We start from the raw sequence: 17,379 nt of genomic DNA, 5'->3' as shown, positions 1-17,379 counted from the left end.
ATAATAACAACGACCGCTTTCAATCGTCCTATTATACGCTTCGGGAGAACTTTGTAATCTGTACTCATTTCACGTTGGATGAGGCAGTCAGCCTAGCGCCATTCATCTCGGTTAGATGGCACCCTTCAAAACGCTACCGTAACTTACCCCCAAAAAAGAGCTCCCAAATCCGGAACCGCAAAGATTATCGAGACCCGAGAACACAAAAACGGGCAAACACGTAAATCGTTCCAACTCGTTCACTCGCTCGGAAGAAGGGCCAGCAACGCGAAAGGACAAACAGTGAATTCGCGTACACGAACCACCCCACACACACACACACATACACACAGAGAGATCCCGAACGCTTTAGAGTTCGCGCACGCAATCGGACCGACCGGCACAGCCGAGGGGGCTTTCCATTCAGTACGCGAACGTACGCCGGATCGGGCGGATTGTGGTTGTAAGCGCTGTCGCTGTTCAGTCGGATCGGTAGACGGTTTTACCGGAAGCTTTACTGTGGTCAGTTTGTGTACCGCACTGTAAAGGCATCGTAATGCCGGTCATAACGCCGGGCAGTCGGCCTAACGAGGAGCTGCTGAAGGCGACGCGTGGAGCTACCGTAACGTACGCGAGCGGTCCAACGACGACAAGCGCCAGCATCGTCACGACGACAATGCTCAAACCGACGCTACATCAATCTCGTACGCGCTTCCTTCCGATCGAGTTCGATCGCAATGGCGTAAGTGAATGCGTTGCGGGGAATACTCCATGGACGATCTCGTCTCGGTGTGTCAGAGTGTGTGCCAAGAGGAGTTGGCGTGTGTGTGTGGCTTTCTATATGCAATTTTGGTGAAACGGTACCAAACCCTCGGTGTCGCATATTTTATGTGGTTTGCAACGAGATTATACTGCTGTGCGGGTTTTGATTTAAATTTAGCCGACCGAGCGATGAACCCACATCGCTGGTGCGGTGTGCGTACTCGCAGTGCCGATGGAAAACGCTGCCAAAGTGAAGAGCAAACGGCAAGCACCAAGGATCGTTGTGGATATGTTCACCAGACAAAACGTCCTCTGTGCAGGGTCGCTACAGTACCCTTACAGCAGCTTACGAACCGAACCTTGCATCTTGTGGTTCGCGAATAGTGCGCTAGTTCGTCACGACCTTCACGCTCTAACCGGCAAACCATGACCGGCGGGAAGTGAACGAACCGACACACACGCACAAGAGCTGCTACAGTTCGAGCCCGATGATATGAACGATAATACTTAAAAACAAACCACCTCGTGTGACCACCATGCGGGCGCCTTCGAAAATGTTTATTCATCCGAGTTGGCTGCGATCGAGTGCCTTAATGTTTTGTGATTCTCTGTCGTGTATTCTAACTGCTGCCTCCCGGTGGTTTCAGAGCACCGTTCTAATTGGAACCGCGCATCGTACATCGGAACCGGTTTTTGTTTTGGTTTTTGGCTGGACCTTCCGCGTGATGTACGGAGGTTCCGCTGCAAAGAACCTGACGAAAGAAAAAAGGAGGTTTTATAGCTAAGATGCGAAACATGCTTTGTGGTTGTTCGTGTTCTTTTTTTCTCATTGTTTGCAAAGTGACCTTTGTTGGGTCCTTCTTATCAGATATGGTCTGTGTTTTATTGTGGTGGTGCTTGCTAACGAGTTCTTAAGGAATTGTCATTTAAGATTTCCTTAAGTGTTATTATTATATTATATGAAAATAATATTTTTGAGTGGGAAAAACAGTGAATTTGTTTACATTTCTATGACTTTTAGCTTTGCAAGCTTTAAACTATCCACTATAAACGTTCTTAGTAGCTAAATCACTTCAGTGCTAACATTTTGGGATGGAACTTTGCGTGTTATTTCTTTGTTTTGCCTTCCCGAATACGCTGGCACATTCATCAACTTCCAGCATTTATCGCACCTCAGGTTCACATAATGATGTTAATCAAGCTGTCACACCCGGTAGTGACTCCGGTATGCGTATGACAGTATGACACTTTGTTTGTTCATGCAATTAATTCGTAACGCCAAACAACAACTCTACGGCGTTGTGATGGGAAACGTAGCACCGCGACTCCGCCACACTGACTAAACGCTTGGAGGGGAATTTCAATGTCGTTTGATTTTCCTACCAGCCGGTTGGATAATCCGTTGGCTGTTAGGTTAATTTTAATCGAAGTTCGATGTGCACGGTAATTACAGGGGAGCGAAAACTAGTGTACGGAAAACCCCGTCACACTGAGTCACAGTCCAGGGAGCTAACAGAGTAGTAAACAAAGCAACAAAGAGTCAACAGAGGTTTTATTTCTCTCTTCAATGCCACCCCGGCGGAACTAATCGATGGAAATCATTAGAGCCATGCTTTATCTTTGTCGCTTCCTCGCGAACAGTGATAACATGGAGCAACAGGTTGGTTGCATCGCTTATCGGAAAAATTATCAAACTAGCCTTGATAATGGTAACATCTGTCAACGTTGCAGAGCATGTTGCCAGCTTGTCTACCGCCACAGACAGATCGATATTTTCCGGCACGATTCAGATTGGCTAACTTGCTTGTCATGGCCTTACTTTTTTGGCAACTTAAGTGATATTACAAAGAAGCACTCCCTTCGCTTTGTTTGACCGGCAGCGTTGTCCGGCGCTGTATCATTTGATGTATCAACCAATAAGCAAGTTATTTATTGCGGCGACTTGCGACGTTTGGCTGAAATGCTGGATCGTGGATGCTATTAGATGATTCCAAGGTGTACACGTCTTTTAAGCCAATTGGTGGTGCGACAATGACCACCGACAACAATGACTGAGCTGCTCTTTTTTTCCTGCCGTCGAAGGGCAACGGAACTTACAGTCTGCAAACTTTCGTAGTCGTATCCAGAACACAAAGGTTGTAGAATGAAAAAAAAACAAGCTTTTATTGTTAAACCTTTGTTCGGGAGGATGAAGTCTTTGTTGTTGGGCTTTTTTCAAAGTTTTTGATATGACAGTTTTTACTTCACAGTCAATGTGCATCGGTTTATCCCAGCTAATCGTTTATCACGTACAGTTAATCCAAAGTTTTGAGAGAATTATTAATATCTCTCGTTTATGACACATAAATATTCTACATATTATATGAAAAGAGCTTTAAGTGGGTTAATATCTTATAATATTTTATTTCAAAAGCATCGAGCAAGAGTAATCTCGAGAAGTATGGCGCCACTGGACATAACCTCCTATGGCGAAGTTTGTCGAATGTCGAACACGTGCTGACCGTTTTAATGGCTGACATGGCTGACACATTTTAAATTGTCATGCTACTGAGGAGTTCCTCTTCCCGTGTAGCTTCATGTGGAGCGATGTGAGATTTGCATTTACTATAACATCAGTAGAAGGGGGACTAACGTTGGAACTAAACTCTGCACTTCACATCCGTACTTGGGCATCAGTACCACGCTTGAAGATGTGCAAGAAAATTGATTGTTATCAACTTAAAGCACAACTCAAATCAACTTAATTATGCAAAGCTTACAGACATTGCTAAAACCCAACCCACCTGTACGGGATACCTTCTCCACAGAGTGTTAAACAGTTCCCATAAAAGAATAAACCGTGAATCGCCGGCAACATTGACTCGTTGGCATTTAATGTAATTAATTTGAACATCGAGTTTCGTCACGCACAAGCCCAACTGGCCACTCCTCAAACTCTGACACCGGAACGAGACTTGGGTGTTGCTCTTGGTAAGGGCCAACCAAACGGGTACAATTATCACCCCGCTCTGTCCACTTTCCAGCGCGCTTTCCCAAAGCCCGATCCGCAGCGGCCGGCGTACATCCAGGACTACTACAAACTGCGCACCGACTGTCTGCGAACAGGCACACTGTTCGAAGATCCCGAATTCCCGGCCGATGACTCCTCGCTACACTATTCGTCCGTATACGGCCGTCCGACCCAGTACAAGTGGTTGCGACCGCACGAACTCAGCCCGGACGCGGTGTTCGATGCCGATGGGTTCTCGCGGTTTGACATCCAGCAGGGACTGTTGGGCGATTGCTGGCTATTGGCGGCAGCGGCAAACCTTACCACCTTCCCGGTGCTCTTTAGCCGCGTCGTGCCGGACGACAACGATCGCATACAGGGTGGGCGAAAGGGAGTGGACTATGCCGGTATCTTTCACTTTCGCTTTTGGCGTTTCGGTCAATGGTACGATGTGGTAGTTGACGATCGGCTCCCGACACTGCGCGGCCAGCTGGTGTACATCAAGTCATCCACAAAGAACGAGTTCTGGAGTGCTCTGTTGGAGAAAGCGTATGCGAAGTTGTTCGGTTCGTATGAAGCCCTCTCGGGAGGGTCCGCTAGCGAGGCGATGGAAGACTTTACCGGCGGTCTAACGGAGGGCTACGAGATGAAGGACGCTCCGAACACGCTGTTCGAGATGATCGAGAAAGGATGCAATAACTACGCAATGTTTGCGTGCAGCTTGGAGGCTGGTGCGGGCGAGATGGAACAGGTGACGCCACAGGGTCTGGTGAAGGGACACGCGTACTCCATCACCAAGGCCCAAGCCGTCGACATCGAGACACCCAGAGTGAAGGGCAAGATCCAGCTGCTGCGCTTGCGCAATCCGTGGGGTAACGAGAACGAATGGAACGGTGCGTGGAGTGACAAGTCGCCGGAGTGGCGCTTCATCACCGAGGACACGAAGCGCTCCATCGGGCTAACGTTCGAGGTGGACGGGGAATTCTGGATGTCGTTGCCCGACTTCCGCAAGTACTTTGACCGTATCGAAATGTGTCACCTCAGCCCTGATTGTCCCATCGCACTGCAGGAGAGCCGCTTTGCCTGGCGTCAGTCCGCGTTCGAAGGCGAATGGGTGTTGGGTAGTACGGCTGGCGGATGCCGCAACTATCTGGACACGTTCTGGCACAACCCGCAGTACGTGATCCGGCTGGACGATCCCGACGTGAATGATGATGAGAAGCTGTGCACCATGATCGTGTCACTGATCCAGAAGAATCGAAGATCGAAGCGTAACAAGGGCATCACCTGCCTCACGATCGGCTTTTCTATCTACCGTGTGGAGGCGAGTGATCTGCAGCGAAAACCACTGCCCCGTGAGTTCTTCACATCGCACCTGTCGGTGGCCAAATCGACGTTCATCAATCTGCGTGAGGTGACGTGCCGGTTTAGACTACCGCCCGGTTCGTACGTCATCATACCGTCTACGTTCGATCCGAACGAGGAAGGCGAGTTCATGATCCGGGTGTTTTCGGAGAGTCCCAGCAATATGCAGGAGAATGACAGCGCAATTGGAATTGGTACACCGGCGGTAAGTATTCGCAGAGGTGAATGGAATGAGCAACTTAGTTTATACAGCACGTTGCACATAGAATGATCCGTAGTTAGAAGGCACTTTTGGTGCACGTTGTGTAGAGAATTAAATGCTCGTGAAATCTAGATCAGTTTGACAGCAGCAGTCAGCATGAACTTTCAGAGAACGATAGAGTCTTTTTGTCTTAAAGTGTTAGAAGCAATTTCTTTGGAGCATCCCTGTTCTTAACTTCAACGCCAAAGAGCGTTGCTCTATTCTCCAACTCCATGAACTTCATAGACACTAGAGTTCCTAAAATAGGCATTAGTCCATAGCTTCTCAGAGAGAAAAAAAATCATCGTTCTTGTAAATAACATTACTTCCCTAAGGATACACCAACTAAACCATCCGCCGGAGTTGGGTCGCCTACAAAACCATCGCCAAGAGTAAGTGTTCTTTGCATGCAAGTATATGTCTGTTGATTCTTGTTTGGCCTATCTTTGCACCTGAGCATGTGTGTTGACATTATGGACTTCGACTAATCAGTTGTTGCTACTTGTTCGCTAGGAGACGGATCCTGGAGTGACCGATGCACAGCGGGCTACCATGGAGCGGCTATTCATAGAGGTGGCCGGAGCGGACGGTGAGGTGGACTGGATGGAACTGAAGCTGGTGCTGGATCGCTGTTTCCGGGAGGACATTGCAAAGGCTTCGCGCGGTATCTCCCAAACGTACCAAACGCGTGCCACACCGCTGGAGAAGCGAACCGCCCCTACAACAGCCACCGTACCTGGGACAGTTCTGGAAAACGGTATCTGCGGTGTGTGGACTATGCTACAGCAACTGTTCCGCGATGTTGCTGGTGGAGATAATAGTCCGGCGCGACAAGCGAATGGAACTGCAGCCAACAGCGGTGAGCAGACGGAGCTGATTCAGAGTGAAAATGTCTCCCAAGTGCGTGGTAAGTAACGTGGAGTATGTGATTGTGAAGAAGTGACCACTACAGGCACCTCTTTTTCTGCATGGTTTTAGCGGATCCAGCTAATCCGGGCTTTTCGAAGGATGCGTGTCGCTCAATGGTTGCCATGCTGGATGAGGACGGTTCGGGGAAGCTTGGTTTGATGGAGTTCCAGAAGCTGTTGGCCGATATCGCACGCTGGAAGGGTGTGTTCAAACAGTACGACAGTGACCAGAGCGGACGGATCAGTCCGTTCGAGTTGCGGGCCGCCCTGCAGTCGGCCGGTTACACACTGAACAATCACATCATCAACATGCTGATGCACCGGTACGGTTCGAAGGAGGGCGAAATATGGTTCGATGATTTCATTACCTGCGCTGTAAAGATCCGTACCATGTTCGGTAAGTTAAACGGTGGGCGGGGCTTGGGACACACAAAACCAAATCCAACAGCCAACTCATGCAAGCTTCTATTATTTTGCTCAAAGATATCTTCAAAGCTCGCGATCTAAGCAATCGCAACGAAGCAAGGTTTACACTGGAAGAATGGATCACGAAGACAATCTACTCGTAAGCAGCATCGGGAGCATGTTTCACGCACATATGGACCAGTGAAGGTAGGAGGTTTGGGCAAAGCCTAATCAACTTGTCTAACACCACATCATTAGATAGTTTATCTGTGTTCGGTATATCTAAGTACACATTACAAAGAATGAAGAATCTCATCTAAAAGATGGCGTATACAACCAACCAACAAAATGCTGAACGATCTTTGAATAGCACCGAAAGAACAGGAGTAGTCTGCTGCGTGCGATCGAGTATAATCGAGCGTTTTATTCGTTGAGATTATGCTAAGATTATAAAAGCGTACGATTAAGTCATGTTTGGTGAAATACTTCCATTGTCATAAATGCATTGTATGGTGTCCTTCGTTTCGGTATCGTTATATTAGGCCGTACGTTAGGTTGTATGCTGATGCAAGACATCTGAAAATAGAGGAAAGGTAGATAGCCTTATCATTGCTGTCCTTTAAGCTAGTGGTTCACTAGGGTGCATCATACCAATTGCATGCCGACATTCGGCTGCACACAGCACATAATCGATCAGCTCTATCTGCGTCCGGTGTTGGTCCACGACCATCCGCAACAGCTTGCACAGGATGCGATTGTTTACGTTGAAACCCGACGATCGTAGCGCTTGCCGTAGCTCCCGGCGGTCCAGCGTACCGCTACCGTCCGTATCGTACAACCGGAACACCGTTTCCCACTGATAAACGTCACGCACAATCGTGCGAAACTGCTCGTACCCGATCGTTTCCTGTCCGTCAGCAATGCGGCCTAACAGAAGCTTCCCTATCCGTTCCAACCCTTGCCGGTGTGCTTGTTTTTCCTCGGTGCGGTAATTTTCACCACGGTGGTGCTTGCGTGTATTCGATTGCTGCAACCAGAAGCACGCACAGAGCTGCATTACGCGGGTGTAGAATTTGCGCAACGGTGAAGTGCCGGCCCGTTTCGCTTGCACCCCCGGTAAATCGTTCGATGATGTATGCCGGCGGAAAAACTGCTCCCATAGAATTTCCTCCAAATAGTTCGTTTCCAGCTGCTGATAAGCGTTGGCACGGTTGTAGAACGCATTGGCCAGCAGGGCCCAGCGCGGTGTGTCGAAAAATTTGCCCTGCTCAGTGACGCGATCGTCCAGCGTACCGAAGCACAAGATGGCGTCGTTCTCGCACAGTGTGTTGCCGCGTGCGGTGAAGATGCGCAGCAAGTAGTCACCTTCCTCTCCCGGTTCGAACGTCGACGGGATAATAAGATACAGCCCGGCATCGAGCGTTAGGCGGCAGCTAATCTCGCGCGCATTGATAAAGATCGAGCCACCGACGATAGCGTGATCGTGGTGCTGGAAAAACGCTTTCGGGACTGGTTTCTGGCGCAGATCTTCACTCGTCACCCTGTACACGGTGAAGCCGATCGTCAGGCTCGGCAGTGCGTCCGCTCGGCGATACTTCTGCATGAGCGCAACAACGATACCCGATCCGGTTGTACCGTCCTGCACGTGCACGGTGTACTGGGGGTTTAGTGGAAACGTCTCGAGAAAGGACACATTACCACCGGCAGTTGTGTCCCGTATCCACTGACCGTCCAGTGCGCTTAGCTCCCAGCGGTATCGCTTACCACTCCGTTCACCCGCATCATCCTCGACGCTGTGCAGCTCTGGCGAAAGATGGCAAACCTCGAGCCGGTCGAAATGTTTCATAAAGTCGATCAGCTCGATCCAGAACTCGCCATCATTTTCCAGCGTTAGTCCGATCTGCTTCCTCTCGGCGGCTTTGAGCGATTTCCATTCGCGTGACTTATCGCTCCACCTTCCGTTCCATTCCACACCCGTGCCCCAGGGGTTGCGTACCCGCAGCAAACGGATGTGATCGGCATCACTTACCAAACCCCCGATCGTGTGCACCTTTGTGATGGAGTAGGAATGTCCACGAAGCAGGCCCTCCTTGGTAGCAACGTTTTGTCCCGATGGGTCACTCTGAAAGAACAAGGGAATGTGTCACGTTACAATTCTACAGATATCTTTCAAGTGCAGATCTAACCTTTAAGTTGCAAGCAAACAGTGATCCCATCTCGGAACCACTTCTCAGAATGTCCCACAGCTGTTCCTCCCTGCCGACCATCTTCTTGGGCTGGTAAAACTCGGTCAGCCCTCCGGTAAGATCCTGCATTGCTTCCCGTGCCGTACCGCCATCGAGTGCTCCGTAAGAACCGTAAAATTTGGCGTACGCCTTCTCCAGCAAGGCGCTCCAGAACTCGTCCTCATTGGCGGACCTTCCGAACAGCAGCTTCCCGGTGGGATCCGTTGGCAGTCGATCGTCGATCACGACCTCCACCCACTGGCCAAACTCCCAGAACCGAAAATGAAAGATGCCAGCGTACTGTTCAGCTGCAAAGCTATTGTCCACCGGCAGCACGCGCTTGAACAGCCACGGATGGGCGGTCAGGTTGGTAGTGGCGGTGAGCAACCAGCAATCGTTCAGTGCACCCTGACAGATGTCCAACCGGGAGGCTCCATCGACGAAGAACCGGGCGTTGGGTGAGATTTCCTTCGGTCGTTTCCATCGCACGTTCGTGATACGGGGCATCCCAATGGAAGCGTCCGTTGCGGGGAACTCGGGATCTTCGAAGGGTTGCCGTTGGGTGAGGCATTTCTGTTGCAACTCGTAGAAGCTTTGATGAATGCTGGAGCTATCGTATCTAGGCTGGGAAATATTGAGAAACAGCGAAGTGAACATTGTGAGAACATTGCGTCGTACGTGCGGGAGAACGCTTGTTTACACACGTGTTTAACTGTGATTGTCTGCCATCACGATAAGTCTAGGTAGTTTTATTTCATAGAGCAATTTCTTCACTTCAATTTCAGGTATTTCGTTATGCAGCTGCAACTGGCAAGTTGCCACGTCTCATCATTCCAGGGTACTTTATTTCGAAATGTTTTTTTTTTCTTTTTAAGTCATTTGCATTCCATTTAATTTTGATTTAATTTGCTGACTCATGAAAAATTTTGTTAAGAAATCTACCATATGGTGGGATGCACGAACATATTAGTGCGAGTTGGTTTAATTTCCGAACCCTTCTTCTAGGGTATTTCAAATAGTTGTTTGTATGTGCTGATTGATGGTACACCAAACAATGGTACTCGTAATTCAATGTACTCCTGGAACACATTGAGCTTATGGCTCATAATTGGAACACTCAACACGTCAGTGTGTGAGTGGTGGGATCAACCATGGATTATGTATTATGAGCTGCTGCACCTAGTTGTTGTAATTAATGGTATTACACATTTGTTTTCGACTAAGAGATCGTCAGAAAGGCTTTCTAGCCTAAGCAAATTATTCCTCGATTTATTTTCTTTAAAAGTAAATGTAATAAATATGTTCATGTAGCAGATAATAACACAAAGGGATTAGCGTTAGCACATCACATTGTGTGGACAGCTGTTAACAGCTATTGTGATCAATTCAAATAGCAAAGTGATCATAAATCATCATAAATCTTGCTATTGGGTAGCCATTTAAATCTCGTCCTAAGTAATGGCACATTGCCGGATTAAGCAAGACTGTAAACACAACGAATCATCCGCTAGTTCTTATCAGCAAATGTTTTGAAGTGGTTCAACTCGTTGAAAAATTATGGCGGAAAGCGATAAGAGCCAACTGCCATAACCCTGACCGAGCCAGACTGTGACAAAAAGGGTTTGGCGGAAGCGTAATATATTGTGTTTTATGTTTTTCCTTTGGTTATTTTTGTTTTTACTTTTGTGTAAATCAAGTGCATGATAAGAAATTTACCATAAAAAATTACCTCATCATTTTCAAATGTAACTGGTAAAAAGCGTGTCGTGGATCGAGATCTTAAAAACACAGATGTGGAACGTTTGAGCTGATCGTTGGGCGAAACTACGCCCGGTCGCTCCTTGACGGCCATTGTTGACACTTTGTTTGTAACGTTCAACACATAATGATACCGATCAGCACTGTAACCGTTTAACCTCAACCAATTCACAGTTAATTAAAGATAGCTCTGGTTGAGGCCGTAGGGAAAGATCACTTCACTGTACGTTTACACTGGAGCTGTTGTCGTTGCGGTTTGATTCGAGCCAGCGAATGATTCGCACTGTCCCGCATCGAGCATTCGCACATATCGTCTTATCACTGTTGGTGAGCGCGCCTAACACACAGATCGGAGAGCTAAACTGAAGCTCCCAACCACAGTGGAGAACGTGGTTGTGTTTGCCGCTATCACAACAAGTTCTTGAATGTGTCACGTTTGGTGCGTTGACAGGGTTTCACTTCCGGCGTACGCACACACTAGCCACAATCCACCGGAACCGGATCACCTTGATGATGTTACCGCAAAGTGACCTCCATCGACGCCGATGAGCATACGGGTGCAGTTGCATCGGTTACACTGATACGGTGCAACCATATGGATCGAACAGCTCCCCATCGACTATCAACATCCGCTATACTATTGCGCCTCCATTTATGATGCACCTGCTTACACTACAGGTGGCTCTTCGTATGGCCTTAAAACGGTTCGCTGTTTGGAACGAACGATAGCAATCTGTGCAGTGTCCAACGCGGTTTGTTAGATACGAATTAAAGCCTTACGGACGAAGCGAACCGGCGTACGTACGCGCAACGTAGAAAATGTTAACCGCGGCACGACCACGGTCAAACACGTCTGTCCGTTGTTGAGCGGTTCGCAATCTCTTACCGATACCGTCCGTGCGTTGCCGGAAAGAGAGAATCAATCCTTTCACGCCGAGAGCGGAGAGTCCAAGTTTCTAGAGCAGATGATGCATAACAAATAGCGGGAAGCACCATGAGAGTGTGTGCACACTAACGCCATCTATCGTTCGGTACCTGAAGGTACACGTATCAAACATACATTTCTGATGGTTTATTCAATATTACAATATAAATAATCTACATTATTCACTTGTTATTGCCCATTTGCTTCAAGGGGGCAAACGCGAGCACGGGAGCAAGCTATTTGACGAAGCAGACATCATGACGGTGGTCAAAGGCCGGAAGAAAGCTAAAAAGATGATTGTGATGAGGATGATGGAACCCCTTTTCCTTTTTCTGGAAGGTGTTTATCGGTTTTTTAATGCATGATGTAGATTACAATTTCCCATCATTTTAAATTTTTTGTCATGAAATCTCCTGCTCGTGCCATTTCACTAGGCACATGGACTCAACTCACTTCTCGCTCACTACTGTGAGTGAGATCACGTGAGCAATGGTGTTTTGTTTGTGTTTTTACGTTAGTCCATAAATATTTACACGTTGAAAATATTTGTTGGGTTTCTTAGAAATAATTTAAACGTGTTTTTACCCCGGGATGGATTAGAAATTTACAAAAATATCATACAGAAATGAAAAGGCTTTTTTCTCTATACACTGTCAAGTCCGTCACGTCAAATAATTTGACATACACCCCTTTGACAGCTGCTGTCACCGTTACACCATACGATGCTCTCTTTCACGGCAAGAGGCAAGAGCAAACCGACACGATTCGCTTCGGTAACGGTGAAAACAAAATGTCTACTTCTGCCCAGCGAGTGCAGTGAGACTTTTTTCGTGTCCACGGTGTAACACGCAGCGGCAGCTCGAGCTCGCAATTTTCACGATCCGCGTATCGTCCCGGTGAATTGAAACTTGCCAAAAGTGCACATCAATACATCACTGCCCTCGATCACGCTGGCCCGTTGGGCTCCATTCAATTTTGGGTGCGTATTTTAGGCATTACGAAAAGCCAAGTTCCGGTGGCTTCTGGCGTCGTTCTGGAGCGCCCGCTGCTTCTTCCTCGACGCCTAGTGCTCTCTCGTTTCCGTCGGTGAGGTTGTTAGTTGGCCCTTGTTTCGCCCCATCTCAGGGCTGGCTGCACGAGCACCTCATTCTCCATTCATTTCCATCGCGACCCAAACGACGACGGGGCTCTTTCGGTTGGTTGTGTTGTTGGTTGCGCCCTCGTTTGGTCCCGTTGATGTGGCGTTAGTGTGTGGTATTATTTTTCAACCTCCCCTCGCCGGAACCGTTTGGCTTGCTTATTTCTGGGATTTAGCAAGCAAGAAGATAAACTCTTCAGTTGGTTTAGTGGAAATAGAAACGGTTCTGAAACGCAGCCGAAAACCGAGTGTGGTTTTAGAGGTTTTAGTTAAGACAAACAAGGCAGGCGAGGACAACCCGTCCGCATGTGCTGTGTGTACCTGAGAGTCTGTGCGCGTGTGTGTGTATGTGTAATCTAGTGCTCAAGTTGATGCGACGGAATCAGGCCGAAACGACGGCTTTTCTTTCACGGGGATTGCCCATAAATGGAACCAAATGCCGCCGACACCGTTTTTGCTCGCCGATTTGATGTGACACAGTTCGTTTGCAGCAAAATACTAACAGCTCTTGCCAGTTTGCAAATTCCCAAAAAGCAACCGATTGTAGCGAAAACACTGATATCGTTGCGGGGAAGATTTTTCGTCTTCTTGGGCAATTTTCACCCAGGTCTCAGGTTCTCTGTTGAAGCTGGCCCACGCACACACACACTCGCGTAGTGCGGTGGTTGTACGTTGGAGCTCTGGTGAAAGGCAATGGTGCCGTGCCTGTGTGGGTGAGTGTGTGTGTGAATGCGTTGGAGCAGAAAATAAGAATAAGATCAGACCTCAGGTGAACGGGTGAAGAAGAAAAAACACACACAGCAGGAAGAACCCGAAGCGAAAGAAGGTGATGAAGCAGAGTTTGCAATGAAAATGTGTGCTGCATCTCGCGTGACGTGTGTGCTTGTGAGTGTGTGTACGTGAGAAGGTTCTGTCGAAGCAAATGAATGAAAAGTAATGAAAGAAAAGCACATGAAAGGTGAAATAAGGCAAAAAGAAGATTTTCGTTTTTTGCTCTCTTTCTCTCTGTACATCTCCTGTGTGAGTGCGGTGTAAGTGTGACGTACGTGTGACGTGTGCAGAAAAAACTGGGGCCTGCTAGAGTGCCACAAAAGGTTCAAATGCGTGCGAGAGATAGCAAATGCAAGGGTGAGAGAGAGAGAGAGAGATAATGAAGGAGAGCAGAAATGCAAAATCGATCTCTTCAGGGTATCGCGAGCAAATGTTGCTTGGAAAGTCACGGTTTTTTTGCGCTTCTGCAAGTGAAATGTAATATGCTTTTGCGGTGCGGAGTAAATGTGTGCGTGTGTGCGATTGTGACAGCTCGTGCGTGAATAACACGGCTTAGCGTTCTATTTTTCGCGTTCGTATATTACTCACCAACTGTAGGCAGAACTATTGTTTCTGTGTGTCTTTTGCTCTCGGTGTTTTGTTGCTTGGAGAAGAAGAGCATTAAAAAGGACCAAAAAACATCACGCAACCACTGCTGACCAGTCCGGGATAGTTGTGTCTGTTGTCCCACACACTCACAATCATCACGAACACAAATTTAAAGGACGGGCCTAGCTGAAGTCTAGTGAAGAAGTAAAATAGGAAGAACAAGAAGAACCAGTATCTCCGATTAGGGCGAGAAAGGGTGTATACCAAAAAAACACATCTCTTGAGGTTTGCGGTACATCTCACTCTCTCCTTAATATTTCACCTCTTGGCTTCTCTCTCTCGCTCTATCTCCCAGGGATGAAAAGGAATGGAAAGCGTTGGATGTGTGCATTAGCGGAATAGTGACTTTACCCCCGGTCAACATGTCGCTTATGTATGTTGGTTTTGTGCAGGATTCAACAGCATATGCTCTGCACCTAGAACTGCGCACACATACCCACTCAAACATAATGAGATTGGCTGTGTGTGTGTGTGTATGGCAAAGGGTTTTTTTGGGAAAAGAAAACATACGCATAATTTAAGGTGATGTTGATGAAGAGAACGGAGCATTATGGAGCCAGCATCTTCATCAGCAGTTTTCATGCTGCACTTCTATGAAGATGAGAATAATAATTGTCGAAATTTTCGCAAAAATATATTTTTGCCAAATTTACAATCAGAGAAGGGGAGAGAAACAGAGGATCAGAATGACAGTATCGACAAACAACAACAACAAAAACGCACTCGAGCTAATTTGACATTTCCCAACGTTCCCGTACGCTGTCGTCATCGAAACGACATTGTTTTTCTCTCTCTCTCTCTTGTTCTAACTTCCGATCGATAGGAGGGCAGATACAGATAAGTTTGTTCCATTTTAATTTGTTTCCGCTGCACAGGGACAAGACAATTGTTTGCCAAAAAAGGAAACAGATTTCCTTCCTTTTGAATGCATTTGTTGTTGCAAATTTGGGTTTTGAACGATTTAACGAAGAAATGTTATTGATTTTAGGGGTTCGACTTTCATTGAACCCGTGAGCTGAGTGCCATAATGAAGAAATTTAGGTTGCTCTCCATTACGCTTGTTGAACGTACGAGTGTATGCAGACGGCGCCAGATTGCATTTCTTTGTGTGCATACAGTTGCTTAGGAACTGTTTCTGAAGGTGTGAAAATTAAGATGTGTCTGCCATTAGCAAACATAGAGAAAGACGTCTCAAATAGAAGAGGAAGAAATAGGATTTCGATAGGTAGAGGTATTGCTGTATGAAGGAGAATAGCCGCATAAAAGGACATCCTCAAATAAAGAACAACTACGAAACATAGTACGTCTCGCAGCTTGGAGAATGAAAAGCTCCTGCACATTGGGACTTCATTCTTCATTCGGAAGAAGCTATGATGTCCATGTGTGTGTGTACGGCCTGGGCGTCCTGACGGTTTTGTGCATGTGTGTTCGTGCGTTAGGGTAGTGACCGGGCTCTGTGAAAACAGCATCCCCCCAAATCAGGTAACAGCAGCAGGCCGTGAAAGGCGAACGGAAAATTGCCTACTGCAATCTGCGAGCAGCTACCACAACGGCAGCGGTATTGTTCATCGTGTGGTGCATATGTGTCTGTGAGACGGTATGATTTGGCGTTTTTAGTGTCGGCGAGGAAAATCTGCAATTCAAATGCACCCGAAACGGGAGCAACAGATAGTTCACGAAAGCAGACACTGCAGTTCTGGAGATTTACGAGGAATTTTCACAGGTAAATATACTTTGTTTGTACGCATTTATTGAATACTTTATTTTTAATTTTAGGAAGATAAAGTTATGTTGGCTTCTTAAGGTGACAAGTTCTTTTGAAACGTGTTTCACATTTCGGCACATTTACGATGTTCTGCTCGGTCACGTATACAAATTGGCCTTGAAATTTTAGTGGTGGTGCATGCCTGGTGGTTTACTAATACAAACAGACTGGTAGTAGTCTTCAAACGAAAGAGCAGGTACTAAATCTAATTGAGATCATTTCTACAAGTACAAAATTGACTATCCACAGACAAACACAAGATAAGGAAATCGCTAAATGACACTCCAAGAACTCCTGAGGTTATTAGTGCCAAAATCCTTTGGGCTCAAGAAGTACCCAAACAATTATCTGTTTCTTGCATATTTATCAGGCTTAGAAAATAGTCAGATTTGTTTCAAAACTGATCACAGTGAGTTTTCCTGGAGGAAAACATTCACTATGTGTCAACCAATGGGGACGAACATTTTCTCATGGGACGGTGGACGGTGGCTGCCAGTTACAGAAAAAAGTTCTTGTGTGTGAAAATTAACGTATTCGTTGCCCTCCTTCTCTGAAGTAAGTGGAAGCAAACAGTAGAAAAAAAAGAGGTCAACCAAAAGCATATCAACTTACGCCCACGCTTTCCCCTGGCTCGAAACATTTCCCAAATACTCATCTCCGGATAATCTCCATGTGGGATTTCTCTTCCCACATGTACCCACTCATTGCCACTCTTTTGCATCGCTTTATATCCCACCGCGTGGTTTGCCGGGAGTGTTTGGGTGTGCAAAGGGTGGGCAAGACGGCAATGTTTTAAAGTCATTTTGTCATCTGGTCAGTTGGTTTTAATCGGGTCCAAAAAAGGCGAATGACAAAAAGGTTCACTGTTTATATGAGTAGCACGAACCGTAGAAAAGCCCACATCAATTGTTAAACTTTGACAATTTGTTTTATTGTTTGTCTAATTTACACGGCGCCATTGCACTTTATGTTGATTTTCGTGTAATTGTGTGTAAATAATTATTACAAACCGCACTAGGTTGGTAAATAGGACATCAAGTGCTTTAATTTACCCAGAAAACCATGCGTAACTGATAGGAAGCTAATAACTGTTCCCGGGAAACGGCATTTTACATTCAAAAATGACTTTTTTAACAAAACAATAAGTTGTCAATTAATCCTTGTAAACATTTTGATAATGGAAGGATATTTGTTGTTGCACGAATTCGTTAAATTATCATGAACGTTTAGCCGGTAGTAACAGCTGCGTAACTCTCGCTCACAGATGGTGAGACCTCAGGGGCGTGTATGTTACATCATCACCAGTGGCAACACAGCCGGTAGAATGCACGGCTGAAAAATCTCGTACCAAAAATACAATTCGTCATCGGTCACACGTGGAGTACGTACGTCCCGACCTACATTCAAACCGTTCCTATTTTACTGTCGACTGTCGCAATCCTTTGGGGGTGGTGGGAATGGTTGGTTGGTTGCTTCTCCACTGGGAGATACACATTTTGG

At 46.8% G+C, this 17,379-nt stretch overlaps 2 protein-coding genes across 2 annotated transcripts; one reads left to right on the top strand and one right to left on the bottom strand.

Annotated features, from left to right (window-relative positions):
• Positions 1 to 535: 535 nt before the first annotated feature.
• On the top strand, positions 536 to 6,971 carry LOC128299641 (calpain-A-like). Its single transcript, XM_053035657.1, has 6 exons — positions 536 to 721; positions 3,765 to 5,300; positions 5,672 to 5,728; positions 5,850 to 6,243; positions 6,315 to 6,641; positions 6,728 to 6,971. The coding sequence occupies exons 1-6, from the start codon at positions 536 to 538 to the stop codon at positions 6,811 to 6,813; spliced, it is 2,586 nt and encodes an 861-aa protein (XP_052891617.1). The 3' UTR covers positions 6,814 to 6,971.
• Positions 6,972 to 7,096: 125 nt separating this feature from the next.
• On the bottom strand, positions 7,097 to 10,761 carry LOC128297723 (calpain-A-like). Its single transcript, XM_053033414.1, has 4 exons — positions 10,604 to 10,761; positions 8,836 to 9,498; positions 7,301 to 8,771; positions 7,097 to 7,225 (listed from the first exon to the last, which is right to left on the bottom strand). The coding sequence occupies exons 1-4, from the start codon at positions 10,724 to 10,726 to the stop codon at positions 7,200 to 7,202; spliced, it is 2,283 nt and encodes a 760-aa protein (XP_052889374.1). The 5' UTR covers positions 10,727 to 10,761; the 3' UTR covers positions 7,097 to 7,199.
• Positions 10,762 to 17,379: the final 6,618 nt, after the last annotated feature.

This window comes from Anopheles moucheti, chromosome 2 (genome assembly GCF_943734755.1).
Source record: "Anopheles moucheti chromosome 2, idAnoMoucSN_F20_07, whole genome shotgun sequence".
In the NCBI taxonomy this organism is placed as follows: domain Eukaryota; kingdom Metazoa; phylum Arthropoda; class Insecta; order Diptera; family Culicidae; genus Anopheles; species Anopheles moucheti.
The sequence above is the reverse complement of the archived record's forward strand: the minus strand, read 5'-3'. Positions and strand labels throughout refer to the sequence as shown.